Source organism: Rhinolophus sinicus, chromosome 8 (assembly GCF_057876585.1).
Source record: "Rhinolophus sinicus isolate RSI-liver-muscle chromosome 8, RSI-T2T, whole genome shotgun sequence".
Lineage (NCBI taxonomy): Eukaryota > Metazoa > Chordata > Mammalia > Chiroptera > Rhinolophidae > Rhinolophus > Rhinolophus sinicus.
In genome coordinates this window covers 65763883-65776578 of record NC_142508.1, presented here as the reverse complement: position 1 = coordinate 65776578, position 12696 = coordinate 65763883, and the positions used below count along the sequence as shown (strand labels likewise).

General features: G+C 59.1%; 2 protein-coding genes across 4 annotated transcripts; both read left to right on the top strand.

Moving 5' to 3' along the window:
• The first annotated feature begins 594 nt into the window (after window positions 1-594).
• On the top strand, window positions 595-7129 carry E2F4 (E2F transcription factor 4). 2 transcript variants are annotated; one of them, XM_088800323.1, is made up of 10 exons: window positions 595-809; window positions 1244-1353; window positions 1494-1655; window positions 1975-2018; window positions 2742-2803; window positions 3014-3311; window positions 3807-4013; window positions 5838-5885; window positions 6093-6137; window positions 6212-7129. In XM_088800323.1, exons 1-10 carry the CDS (start codon window positions 675-677, stop codon window positions 6346-6348), a joined length of 1248 nt encoding a protein of 415 aa, XP_088656449.1. In that variant the 5' UTR covers window positions 595-674; the 3' UTR covers window positions 6349-7129. The 2 variants fall into 2 exon arrangements, with proteins under 2 accessions (XP_088656449.1, XP_019611151.2); XM_019755592.3 differs by having other exon boundaries at window positions 603-809; window positions 6229-7129.
• Window positions 7130-7294: 165 nt separating this feature from the next.
• Window positions 7295-11863, top strand: ELMO3 (engulfment and cell motility 3). 2 transcript variants are annotated; one of them, XM_019755565.3, is made up of 20 exons: window positions 7295-7601; window positions 7750-7790; window positions 7883-7955; window positions 8139-8189; window positions 8383-8552; window positions 8638-8737; window positions 8840-8991; window positions 9075-9153; window positions 9278-9328; window positions 9417-9539; window positions 9632-9763; window positions 9869-9970; window positions 10074-10182; window positions 10291-10427; window positions 10527-10690; window positions 10797-10909; window positions 10999-11103; window positions 11206-11285; window positions 11370-11456; window positions 11549-11863. In XM_019755565.3, exons 1-20 carry the CDS (start codon window positions 7524-7526, stop codon window positions 11759-11761), a joined length of 2160 nt encoding a protein of 719 aa, XP_019611124.3. In that variant the 5' UTR covers window positions 7295-7523; the 3' UTR covers window positions 11762-11863. The 2 variants fall into 2 exon arrangements, with proteins under 2 accessions (XP_019611124.3, XP_088656446.1); XM_088800320.1 differs by lacking the exon at window positions 8139-8189.
• The last annotated feature ends 833 nt before the right edge of the window (window positions 11864-12696 follow it).

Here is a 12696-nt window from a genome sequence, read left to right as displayed (position 1 = left end):
AGGAACTGCTCTAAGTGCTTTACATATATTCATACACCGGTAAACATGTTTGCATAGGCTGAAAACTGGTTATAATTCCATGGTCTCTGAGCACTGCAGCATGGAGACAAAAGATGAGGCTGGAATCAGGGAAGGGGAAAGAGAATGGAGACAAGTGGACAAGCTAGATATAGTTAGTGCTTTTGTTTGGCAGGAAGTGAGGTATGAAAATAGGGTGGATGACCCCAAGAGAGTAGGGCAGCTTCCAGGAGCAGAATTGGGAAAATATATTGGGTTCATTAGGCAACATGATCTCTTTTCCTAAGATGGGGGGCTGGGACAGAGTTAGTGGAGTTGGGGCAGGTTGGCCAGTCAGGAAGGTTCTGGTGGCTGCCCTTTTTCTACTGTCGGGATTGCCCACCGACTTGTTCCACATGCCTCCACACCATGTCCTATCTCCCAGGATTTGCGGGTTGTTTTCGTCTTTTTCGGCGGTTGAACATTTGCTGATGGTCCCCGAAGTTTTGCGACCATGCCGGCAGAAAGGCATTGCGCCAGGTTCCCTGGGAGAGCGCGGAGCGGAAGCGGAAGCAGATACGCTGGCGCCGGCGGCGGGGTGGCCAGGAACGGAAGCGGAAGTGGCGGCGGCGCCGGCCTGGCCTGGCCTGGCTGAAGGGAGGCTGCGGGCTGGCGCGATGGCGGAGGCCGGGCCACAGGCGCCGCCGCCCCCGGGTACCCCAAGCCGGCATGAGAAGAGCTTGGGACTTCTCACTACCAAGTTCGTGTCGCTTCTGCAGGAGGCCAAGGACGGCGTGCTTGACCTCAAGCTGGTGCGGCCCGGGCTAAGGGAAGACAGGGGTGAATGGTGGACCAGGCCTGGGCCGGTAGCGGGAACCCCCGGGGCGGCCCAGCGGAGCCCTCAGAGAGCAGGCCGCCATCCGTGTGTTTTCTCAGAGGAAGGAGACCGGGCGCGGTTTCATTCATTCGGCCGAGGCCGTTGGGTGTCCGCTGTGTGCTAGTCTCCGGGCTGCAGGTGCTGATCCTCGTGGCCCTCCCCGCCTGGTGTGGGGAAAAGGGCATCAGCATATCAGTCCAGGGTGCGCCAGGCCTCTTCCCGCCCCGCGGTCCTGAGTTGCTGTAGTGCCTGGGAGGACGGTTGGGACCTAATTCACCCCCTTTTCAGACCGCTCCAGACCAAGTCTCAAGGTAGCTGGGGGTACACCTGAGAGTGGGGTTGAGCATCCTCCACTCTTCTGTGTGCCAGGCAGCTGACACCCTAGCTGTGCGCCAGAAGCGGCGGATTTACGACATTACCAACGTGCTGGAAGGTATTGGGCTGATCGAGAAAAAATCCAAGAATAGCATCCAGTGGAAGTGAGTGGGGGCACCTGGGAGGGTAATGGGATCTCCTATCCAGAAGTGTCAGGGGTGGGGGGTGGAGGGTGCAGGAGAGAGCAGGGGCCACGGGACCCAGAGTTTCCCGGCAGCTCCTCAGCCCCACTCCCTGGGCTCAGGGGCGTGGGGCCTGGCTGCAATACCCGGGAGATTGCGGACAAGCTGATTGAGCTCAAGGCAGAGATCGAGGAGCTGCAGCAGCGAGAGCAAGAACTGGACCAGCACAAGGTGTGGGTGCAGCAGAGCATCCGGAACGTCACAGAGGACGTGCAGAACAGCTGATATCCTCCTGGCAGTCCATGCTCCCGGGGAGTGGGCGAGGGTCCCTCTAGTCAGCTGGGTTTGCTCTGTGGTGCCCCGGGCTCTATGCCTCTTGGGAGGATGGTCCTGCAGCTTCTGGCCAGATCCCAGCCTCCAGCTCCCCTCTCAGAGCTCCTCCCCCAACAGTCTTGGCCTGTGATCCGTCTCCACATAGACCCCCAAGCCCTAGTACTTCTGAGGGCTTGTATGTCAGACTTCTCCTAAAGAGCTGGGTCTTCTCTGTGGTCTGCCATCTGTCACCATAGGCAGGGCCTCAGTCGTTCTCCTTAACCCCCACACCTTGGCCTACGTGACTCATGAGGACATCTGCAGATGCTTTGCTGGTGAGCAGAGCCTGGGTCGGGGGAGATGGGGGTGGGGCTGGGCTGAGCCACCCCCCTGAGCTGTGGGCTCAGTGCCCAAGGAGAGTTCCATCTCTTAAGAGGGTTCCTGGGGCCTGCCCAAAGAGGAACCAGGCAGGGTAAGTCCTGGGTTTGAGGGTCACTGGGACCCTGTGGAGGCTAACCATACTGAGGGTACAACAGTCCTGGGCTGGGTCCCTGGTCAGCCCCCATCTGCACCGGCCCCGGGTTTTGGCTTCTCAGGTGTGATGAGCATAAGGGGGTATGTGTGTGTGCATGCTTGTATGCAGAGGGCAGTGACTCCCGCTTTCAACTTACAGTTTAATTGCATTATGGATACAGGAACTGTTCTTTCTTCATCTTGCACCCCACATACTAGTTCTGAGGAAGGGATGTTGGCTTTGGCCAGAACACCTACACTTAGGGAGCAGCCCCATCAACTGAGGAGTGAGGTGCCCCTGGCCAGCAATCTTTCGTCCCACGTGTTTGAATCCAGATTTTCTGGTTACTAACCCCCCCGCCCCCCGGGCTCTTGGAAGGAGAAAAGCTTTAGTTCTCTGCCTCAGCCACTGTGGGGGATGGGTGAGACTTACTGTCTAGCTCCTCAGAGACTGTGATCTCCTTCCTTGCTCCAATGGACAGGCACCCCTATTCCCATCTCAAACTGAGTCCCTGGAGCCTGACCCATTCTCCTTGTTATTCTAGGAGACACCCTCCTGGCCATCCGGGCTCCATCGGGCACCAGCCTGGAGGTACCCATCCCAGAGGTGGGTGCTCAGCCCAGGCAGGCGGGGTTGGTTGCGGGCGGGTGCTGGCTGTGGAGCCCGATAAGTTCCGGGTGGGGCAGGTAGGTTGAGGCCTGGGCTTTGGGGTTATCTAGGAGAACGGGCAGCCTGGGGTGGGAGAGGACACTGGCCCCGGCCCAGAGTCAGGCAGGAGCCAAGCCTGCTTCCAATGCCCCCTGCCCCACCCCCCAGGGCCTCAATGGGCAGAAGAAGTACCAGATTCATTTGAAGAGCATGAGCGGCCCCATCGAGGTGCTGTTGGTGAACAAGGAGGCATGGAGCTCGCCGCCGGTGGCAGTGCCTGTGCCACCCCCTGAAGATCTGCTCCAGAGCCCACCTGCTGTCTCTACCCCTCCAACTCCACCCAAACCTGCTATGGCCCTGACCCAGGATGTCTCACGCCCAAGTAGTCCCCAGATGACTGCCCCCACCTGTGTACCTGGCAGCACCGAAGCCCAAGGGGTGACCAGTCCATCAGCTGAAATCACAGGTAAGGCAAGATGGGCATCTGGTGATGGATGGAGTGATCTCTGGGGCCCAAGAGGCAATACTTCTGTGTTGTGGAATGCCATACTCAGAGTTGCAAGAGACCCTATGGGGGTTGTCCCTTTCATGGCTGCCAGCTGGCCTTCCCTTGCTATGGCAGGGGAGCCCTTTTTAACAGGCAAGCTCTGACTGTGAAGGGGCATTAGTGGTGGCAGTTTTTCCCCAGATCCACCTGTGGCTCACTTGCCCTGGCAGCCCCTCTTGAAGTGTGGTCTCAGTAGCCATGTTGTCCGTGAGTCTTCCCTCCTACTGGTCTTATGCCACTGTCCCCTTCAAGGCATCATTTCTAGGTTATCTCTTCATGGGTGACTGGCAGTGCCTACCTCCTTGGGCCTGGGAGCCAGAGCTGTAGTCATCCTGGGTGTGGGTTCTAGCATGGCCAGCTTCAGTGCCCTACTTCCTGCCCCCAAGTGACTGGGTTTGGGGCATGTGGTTGCAGTGAGTGGCGGCCCTGGAACCAATAGCAAGGACAGTGGTGAGCTCAGCTCACTTCCGCTGGGCCTGACAGCACTGGACACTCGGCCACTGCAGTCCTCTGCCCTGCTGGACAGCAGTAGTAGCAGCAGCAGCAGCAGCAGCAATAGCAGTTCATCTGGACCCAACCCTTCTACCTCCTTTGAGCCCATCAAGGCGGACCCCACAGGTGGTGAGTACTTGTTCCCTCGGGAGCTGGGGGAACACAGCCTCAGCCAATCACAGGTTAGAAACAGAACTGGGGCTGGAACCCAGCTCTTCTATCTTCTCAGCCAGAGCTGGCCAGCCCAAGGGCTGGCCCTTGCCATCAAGCCTTCCTTGACCAGAGCTCTGCCAGCCAGGATGAGGAGAGCCTGGCCTCCAGCTCAGTGCCCCCCTTCCTGGGCTGACAGAACTCCCTGGCTCTCTCTCAAGCCCTGCTTGCCACCTTTGGACTCAGATCTCAGGAAAGCGTATGCGCTCACTTGGGGAAGGGGCTGTGGTATGGTCCTCAGGCTGCAAAGGTGGGCAGTACCCTCCCAGGAGAGGTGGTGTCATCTGCCTGGTGTTTCCTTTCCATCCAGCGACTTGCGTGTTTGCTTCTCCTAGGACTCGTTCTCCTCAGCCCACAAGCACCGCTCTCTCCTCACTAAGTGATACTTCGTCCTGTGTTCCCCTGTCTCCTCTTTGTCTGGACTCCTTGAAAAAATCACCCCCACTCCACTGTATATCTTGGTCTCCTAGTCACCCTCCAGGTTCCAGCAGTCAGGAGTCCTGCACCCACTCCACCTCCCATGCTACCCTAGTGCTGCTCTTGATAAGTTGCCCAACACTGACTGCCAGCCCTAGCAGGTTTCTAGGCTGATGAGCTCTGGTGCTTAGTCCGTATGGATACTTTTTTTCTCCTTTGGCTTTAATGATGCCAGATCTCGGCTCTTCTCTCTCACTGGCTTCTCTTCTGATCTCTTCCTGGCACTTCCTTAGACATTGGCACTTCCCAGGTCTCTGTTCCCTTCCACAACTGTGGAGGGCCCCAGTTCTGGGTAGATGAACCCCCAACCTCTGTCTTGCCTTGGTCTTTTACTGGAACCCCACATCTGTTGTGTCTACATGCCTTCCTGTGCACATCCAATGGACACTTCATTCGCACGTGTCCTCAACTGAAACTTGCTTTTCCACCTCTCTATACCCTACTTTTGGCCCTTGTCAGCCAGGCCTGACAGCTGAGCGTCAACTCCAGTTCCATTTCCTTCTCCCTCCTTCTGCTCCCCACCTCACAACAGCTAAATGAGTTCTGTTCCAGACGTCTCCCGTCGGTGGTCTCTTTCATCCTCAGGACCACTGCTGGTCTCCTCTATCCTAAATTCTTCTGTAGCATCCTCTTTACCCCATCTGAACACAGCCTAACTGGCATTTCTCTGTTCACAAAAGTACTTTTAATGGCTCCCTAAGGCCTGCTGGATAAAACCAAGCCCCTAACTGTGGCCTATGAAATCCCTCATCATCCAGCCCCAGCACTGCTCTCCAGCTTCATTTTCCTCTGCTTCCCATGTGTGTCTTCCCAGTCAGACCTTTGTAGCAGAGTTGTCGCCCTGAAGCGCTAGCCCTTTGAAATATCTGCCTCCTCCTCTGCCAGGTGACGTGACCTGGGATGTGGTGTCTGAGCCTGACACTGAGCTAGTGCTCAGCAAAGGTGGGAGGGACAGGGCATCAGACAGGATATGCATGCTGAGCCCAGAAAGGGAGGGGGTCTGCTTGCCCTTCTGCAGTACTTCAAGTTAGAAGGGCTCTACCAGTCACCTACAATGGGCCTTTGGTACGCTGGGCCCAGCTCTGAGGAATTCGGGTCAATAAGGGAGACTGACAGACGATGCCAGCGTGGCCTGGGGCAGGGCCTCCATCTCTTCAGCTGTGTGGAGCCCCAGGGTGGGTGGTACAGGATCTGAGGAAATTGGGGGCTAGAGTGGGACCAGACTGGACCTCTGGGCCCTTGAGCATGGCTTTTTTTGTCTTTCAGTTCTGGAACTCCCCAAAGAACTGTCAGAAATCTTTGATCCCACACGAGGTAGGGCTGCATTCCTTCTTGGGGCTGGTAGTAGCTCATTGGGTCTTACAGCTGATTTCTTGCCCTTCTGAGGACCTATGGTGGCGCTCGGTATTTGGGCAAAGTGTAAAAATTCCTGAGGGGTAGGTGGGGGGGGTCCCCTTTATCAGCTTTAGTGGGTGGAGAGGCAGGACCCAGAATGTAACTGAGCTCTCCCTCCTTCCCCAGAGTGCATGAGCTCAGAGCTGCTGGAGGAGCTGATGTCCTCAGAAGGTGGGTGGCCCAAGAAGGTGGGTGTGGGTGTGGGCAGGGGGTTGGACAGCTGCTGGGTGGGACGAAGGTCTCAGCCTGGTGTTCTCTGCAGTGTTTGCCCCTCTTCTCCGCCTTTCTCCGCCCCCCGGAGACCATGATTACATCTACAACCTGGATGAGAGTGAAGGTGTCTGTGACCTCTTTGATGTGCCTGTTCTCAACCTCTGACTGACGGGGGACATGCCCTGTGTGGCTGGGACACAGACTGTCTAACCTGAGGGCTGCTTGGGGACCTCCCCCCACCCCACTCCTACCCAGCTTGAGAACCACAGACTCCTGGCTTCCCCAGCCTTTCCTGACTGCACAGTTCTGGCCACAACTCCCACTACACCACCGACACCAGTACAGGGCTGGGAGAGCAGGGGAAAGGGGCTCAGCCCCCTCCATGGTGGAGCCAGAATATTTGCCTCTCCTGTACTGGGGCTTTCCCCACCTTGTGCCCTCCCCGAGCCCAGGATCGGCTGCTACACCCAGTGTCACAGAATGAGAACCCGAATTCACTCGAAAGAGCAGCTTGTTCCTGCCAGGTCCTCCCCCTCACAGAGGGAAGCTGGGGTGGAGCTGAGCACTTGCCAGCACCACCCCTAGCCTCCTTCACTTCTTCCCACCCTTTGAGCCTATAGCCCCTCCTGCACCTCTCCTGTATCCCCCTTCTGCCTGGCCTTTAGCCTTGAGAACCTGTAGGTGGTGGTGGTGGGTGCCAACAGAAAGGAGCAGAGGTCTCTAGCTAGGAATCTGGGCAGGTGAGTCCCTGAGGATTGGCCCAACCTGCTGCTGCCCCATAGCCCACCTCTCTATTCATTTACCCTCATTTAGAGCCATTTGCAGAGATTTAGAAAGATTTGCAGTAACAATGGATTCCTATATAAAGATTATTTTTATACTTTTTGCAACAAAAGAAAATTGTAATATTTGTACAGTGTCCAAGTGAATAAAGATCTTGCCTAAGGCTCTTTCTGGTCTGGTTCTTTGCGGGCCCCTCCCTGGGACTGCTGGATTGGTGCTGGCTGGGTGGATCACCTTGCTGGGAGGTGTGGCGGAGCCCGCAGCCCGCCCACTCTGCCCCCACCTACCTCACCTTGGGGCGGGGCAGGGCCGCCTGTTCAGGGCGGGGCAGGGCAGGCGCCGTCCTCCGGCCCCCACACTACAACCCGGAACTAGCCTCCGTTCCCTTGGGAAGGCCACGGCGCCTGGCCAGGAGTGGGTCCGGGGCGTGAGTGCGGGCCACGGAGGTCAGGCGGTGGACACAGGGACGCCCTCCTTATCCTCAGGGGCCCCAGACCAGGTGCGCCCTCGGCAGGAGGTTGCACGGTTTGGAAGGTAAAGGCACCCCGTACCAGCCGGAGCATGCCGCCCCCGCGGGACGTGGTGAAGATCGCCGTCCAGATGCGTGACGCCATCCCGCAGCTCATCCAGTTGGACCAGGTCACCCGGCCTGTCCGGCCAACAGCCACCCCACAACCCACCTTTGGGTCGCCCCCTTCCCATTGGAACAGCCCACCCCACCCCTTCCCCAGGTTCTCCCCCAACTCTTGCCCATTCCTGGCCCCGTGAGTGACTTCTCCAATTGCAGGCAAAGCCCCTGGCCGCTGTGCTGAAGGAGGTGTGCGACGCGTGAGTGTGGGCCTGACAGGCCAGGGGGAAACGGAAGGGCAGGAGGGAGGGGGCGCCCCCTACCGGCCTCACTGAGCCTGCTCTGCCCGCAGGTGGAGCCTAGCTCACTCTGAGCGCTATGCCCTGCAGTTTGCTGATGGGCACAGGAGATACATCACTGAGAATGTGAGTCCCGTTTCCCTGTTGGCCCCTTCTAATTCCTGATTCCTGGCCTTGATTCCTCAGACTCCTCATCCCACTGGAATGTGATCTTTCACAGAATTCCAAATCCTCCCTTATTGACAACCCCAATTAACTAATCCTCAGAGCTCTTCTTGACTTCTCTCCCTTTTCTGCTGTCTTCTCCAGAACCGCACGGAGATCAAGAATGGTAGCATCCTGTGCCTCAGCACTGCCCCAGTAATGCCCGCTCCTGGTCCCATCCTCATTCCCCTCCCTTCTGGGGTGCCTCCCTTCTGCCCCCCTGTGCCTCTGCCCCAGCCACATCCCTGTCGTGCGCCACCTAATGGACACCCGCGTTCCCACACCTGCAGCTCCCACTCCTTACCTCCATTGGCCTCCTCAACTTTGCTTCTGCTTCCGCCCCTGCCAGGACCTTGAGGCTGAGCAACTGTTGGGTGGGCTGCAGCGTGGGAGTCGTGAAGGACGTCGGGAAGCCCTGCAGCACCTCGGCCAGCTGGCGCCCGACATGACCTTTGCCCAGGAGGTTATCAGCCGTGATGGGCTTCAGAGACTAGGCACCATCATTGAGGATGGGGATGAGTGAGCAGCTGGCTGTGGTGGGTGGTGGACATGGTGGAGCTGGGGTTCCTGGTCTGGCCATGCTTAGCCCCAGATGTTCCCCCAGCCTAGGGGAGGTGCTGGCCCTGGCACTGAAGGCCTTCTTGGAGCTCATGGAGCACGGCGTGGTGTCCTGGGAGACGCTCAGCATCCCCTTTGTTAGGAAGGTGGGCTTTTCGAGGGGCAGCAGGTTGGGGCAGTGGGGGGTGTCAGGATCCGGCCATCTCCGGGGGTCAGGCGGTGATGAGCAGCCCCTGCCCCTCTCACAGGTGGTGTCCTATGTGAACATGAACCTGATGGACGCGTCTGTGCAGCCCCGGGCCCTCAGGCTGCTGGAGAGTGTGACCTTGAGCAGCCCTGCCCTGGCTCAGCTGGTGAAGAGTGAGGTTACACTGGATAGGCTGCTGGTGCACCTGCAGGTGTAAGTGTATTGGGGGGGGGGGGTACACGTGATGGGAGCGGAGCCAGATCCTGGATGGCCGGCTGAGAGCCTTCTTGCCCCAGGTTGAACCAGGAGCTGCAAACCAAGGCCATGGCACTGCTGACAGCTTTGTTGCAGGGGGCCAGCCCTGCTGAACGTAAGGTGGGTGTCCATGTGGTGGCTGGAGGGGGCAGGAGCTGATGGGCACTGTGCTCCACTGTGGGCCTACAGGGTGGGTGCTTTCAATGGGGCTAAATCATCTAAGCCCCCTTCCCACCCACCTCAGCACATGCTTGACTACCTGTGGCAGAGAAACTTTCGCCAGTTCATCTATAAGGTAGGAATGACCGGGCCAGGCCGTCCCCTCCCCACGCCTCCTCTCCCTGTGAACCCACACTCACACCCGTGGACTGGCTATCCTCTAGAACATCATCCACAGTGCAGCGCCCCTGGGTGACGAGATGGCTCACCACTTGTATGTACTGCAGTCCCTTACGCTGGGGCTGCTGGAGCCGCGCATGCGGACACCAGTGGACCCCTACAGCCAGGTGGGTGCCTTTGGGGTACACAAGGCTGGGAGCAGCTGCAGCTTGGCCTTAAATCTATGAGCATGACCCCCTCCCCAAATAATGACCCCCAGGAGCAGCGGGAGCAGCTGCAGGCCCTGCGCCAGGCTGCCTTTGAGCCGGAGGGGGAGTCCCTTGGTGCCGGGCTGAGTGCTGACCGTCGCCGTTCCCTCTGTGCCCGCGAGTTCCGCAAACTGGGCTTCTCCGTGAGTGACCTCTACCCAGCTCCCCACCCTGCCTCAACCTGTTGTTCCAGGGGGCAATGTTCCGAGGGCTGGGGTCCTTCCTTAGCTGCCTGTTCCTTCCCCCAGAACAGCAACCCTGCGCAGGACCTAGAGCGTGTGCCCCCCGGCCTGCTGGCCCTGGACAACATGCTCTACTTCTCCAGACAGGCACCCAATGCCTACAGCCGGGTCAGTGATGGGGCGGGGTGGTAGAGCAGGATGCCCACCTAGGCAGGGTCCGCGTGGGCTTAGCCGTGACTCCTTGCCCCACTCTCTGCTCCTGCGTCCCCAGTTCGTGTTGGAGAACAGCAGCCGTGAGGACAAGCACGAGTGCCCCTTTGCCCGAAGCAGCATCCAGCTGACGGTGCTGCTGTGTGAGCTGCTCCGAGTCGGGGAGCCCTGTGAGTGGGGCTAGGCACAGTGTGTCCGGGAACGGGGGACGGAAGGGCAGAGAGGGCCAGGGGCTGCACATACTTTCTCCCTGAGCCCCTCCTGCCCCCCTGCTCCAGGCTCCGAAACAGCCCAGGACTTCTCACCCATGTTCTTCGGCCAAGACCAGAGCTTCCACGAACTCTTCTGTGTGAGCATCCAGCTGCTGAATAAGACTTGGAAGGAGATGCGGGCCACACAGGAGGACTTTGACAAGGTGGGTGGGTGCGAGCTGGGAGACCTGGGCCAGGGCCAGGGGCTGTGCCAGGTCGGGGCCCAGAGCTTAGGCCCTGAGCTGAGCTTGGGTTGGCTCCAGGTCATGCAAGTGGTTCGGGAGCAGCTGGCCCGCACACTGGCCCTGAAGCCCAGCTCTCTGGAGCTCTTCCGAACCAAGGTGAATGCGCTCACCTACGGGGAGGTGCTGCGGCTGCGGCAGACTGAGCGGTTGCATCAGGAGGGCACGCTGGCCCCTCCCATACTGTGAGTTGGTGGGGATGGGTCCCAGTCCTCGTCCCCACCTTCCCTGGTGCCCCATGGGCCTTGCCCTCGGTCGGTCCCAGTCAGTGAGCCCCCTCTCCCCACCCAGGGAGCTGCGAGAGAAGCTGAAGCCAGAGCTCTTGGGCCTGATCCGCCAGCAGCGTTTGCTTCGCCTCTGCGAGGGGACACTCTTCCGCAAGATCAGCAGCCGGAGGCGCCAGGGTTGTTGAGTGGGCAGGGGGCAGAGAGGGTTTGGGTTGGGGTCAGGGCCCCTCTCATCATGCCTTCCCTCTCCCCCTTGCTGCCCCCAGACAAGCTGTGGTTCTGCTGCCTGTCGCCCAACCACAAGGTGCTGCAGTATGGGGATGTGGAGGACAGTGCTGGGCCACCCGCCCCCGAGAGCCTCCCTGAGCAGCGTAAGGAGGGCAGGGGCAGGGATTGGACACCTGCTCCCCCAGACCACCCCATGCCCTGAGACCACTGGGGCACCAGTGGTCAGCCCAGCCTTCTTCCCACAGTCCCTGTGGCTGACATCAGAGCACTACTGACTGGCAAGGACTGCCCCCACGTCCGGGAGAAGGGCTCCGTGAAGAACAAGGTGAGGGAGTGGGGTCGGGCCTCCTTCCTGTCTGCTCTGCCCCCTCCCCGCTGCTCAGGGCTCACGGCTCCCTTGCCTCCCCAGGACCTCTATGAGTTAGCTTTCTCAGTCAGCTACGACCACGGGGAGGAAGAGGCGTACCTCAACTTCATCGCCCCCTCCAAACGGGAGGTGAGTACCTGGGAAGGCTGAGCTGCGTTGGGCAGATGGGCAGGGGGAGAGATGGGCAGGGCAGGCCCTCATGGAGCGGGCCCTGTCCCCAGTTCCACCTGTGGACAGATGGGCTGAGCACCCTGCTGGGAAGTCCCATGGGCAGTGAGCAGACACGACTGGACCTGGAGCAGCTGCTGACCATGGAGACCAAGCTACGGTTGTTGGAGCTGGAGAACGTGTCCATCCCTGAACAGCCACCTCCCATCCCCCCGCCCCCCACCAACTTTAACTTCTGCTATGACTGCAACATCGCTGAACCTTGACAGTGAGGTTGGCCAAGGGCCACAGCCAGTGGAGGCTGGAGCAGTGCAGACTCCCTGACCAGCAGAGGCTGCAGCAGAAATAAAGCCTGCTTAGCTCCTGGGTATGTTTTGAACCAGCTCTGAACCCTGTGGGCCACGCCTACCTTCAAACTTAGCTGGTGAATGAGATTTGGGGCATTAGGCCAGGGCCACAACTTGGGCCACAAAGCTGGGCAGCTACAGTTGAGGGGCTGGTGTTCTGGAGGAGGCTGGGGACAGGCTGGCCCTATTGTCCTTCCCCAGGATGAGTTTTCAGCCTCCCTCAGTGCTGGGCCTGCAGAGAGGGATGGCCTGTGTTTTGGGGGCCCTAGCCAAGGGAGGTCTGGATCTGCCTGCCTGGTGAGGAAGAAATGGTAGGGCAGGAGGCATTGCCCCAAGTGGATACCTTCAGCAGTATTAACAGGAGCCTAGTATGGGAGCCATGTTTCCAGAAGTTTCCTGAAAGTCTGAGCGCAGTCCTCAACCATGCTTGGCCTGCTCCTTGTCCTTTGAGGGACTTGGAGGCCCTCTGATGATAGGCAGAAAAGGAGAGATGTGAAGTTGGGTCTACTTTGTGCTGAAGGGCAGACTCAAGATTCTGGAAGACATCCCCAGGTGGGGAGGATATGGAGTGATTCTGACAACAGGGAATTCAGTGCAGAAAGCCTGCAGTTTGATTGAAGCTTACTGCGGGGGGGGGGGGGGGGCACAGACAGGCCAGAGCCCATGGGGGCAGAATTGGCTAGGACTGTCGGCCCCAGCTGGAGGTCACCTCAGAGGCTGTGATCATGGACCCCAAGCCTCTGAGGCAAAGAGGGGCACATCCACCCACAGGACAGGCTGAAGGCTGCCACCAACCTTTGACCTCCTTTTCCATGCCTCTCACTACCTCTTTCCCAGCGCCTCCTCAAAAATCT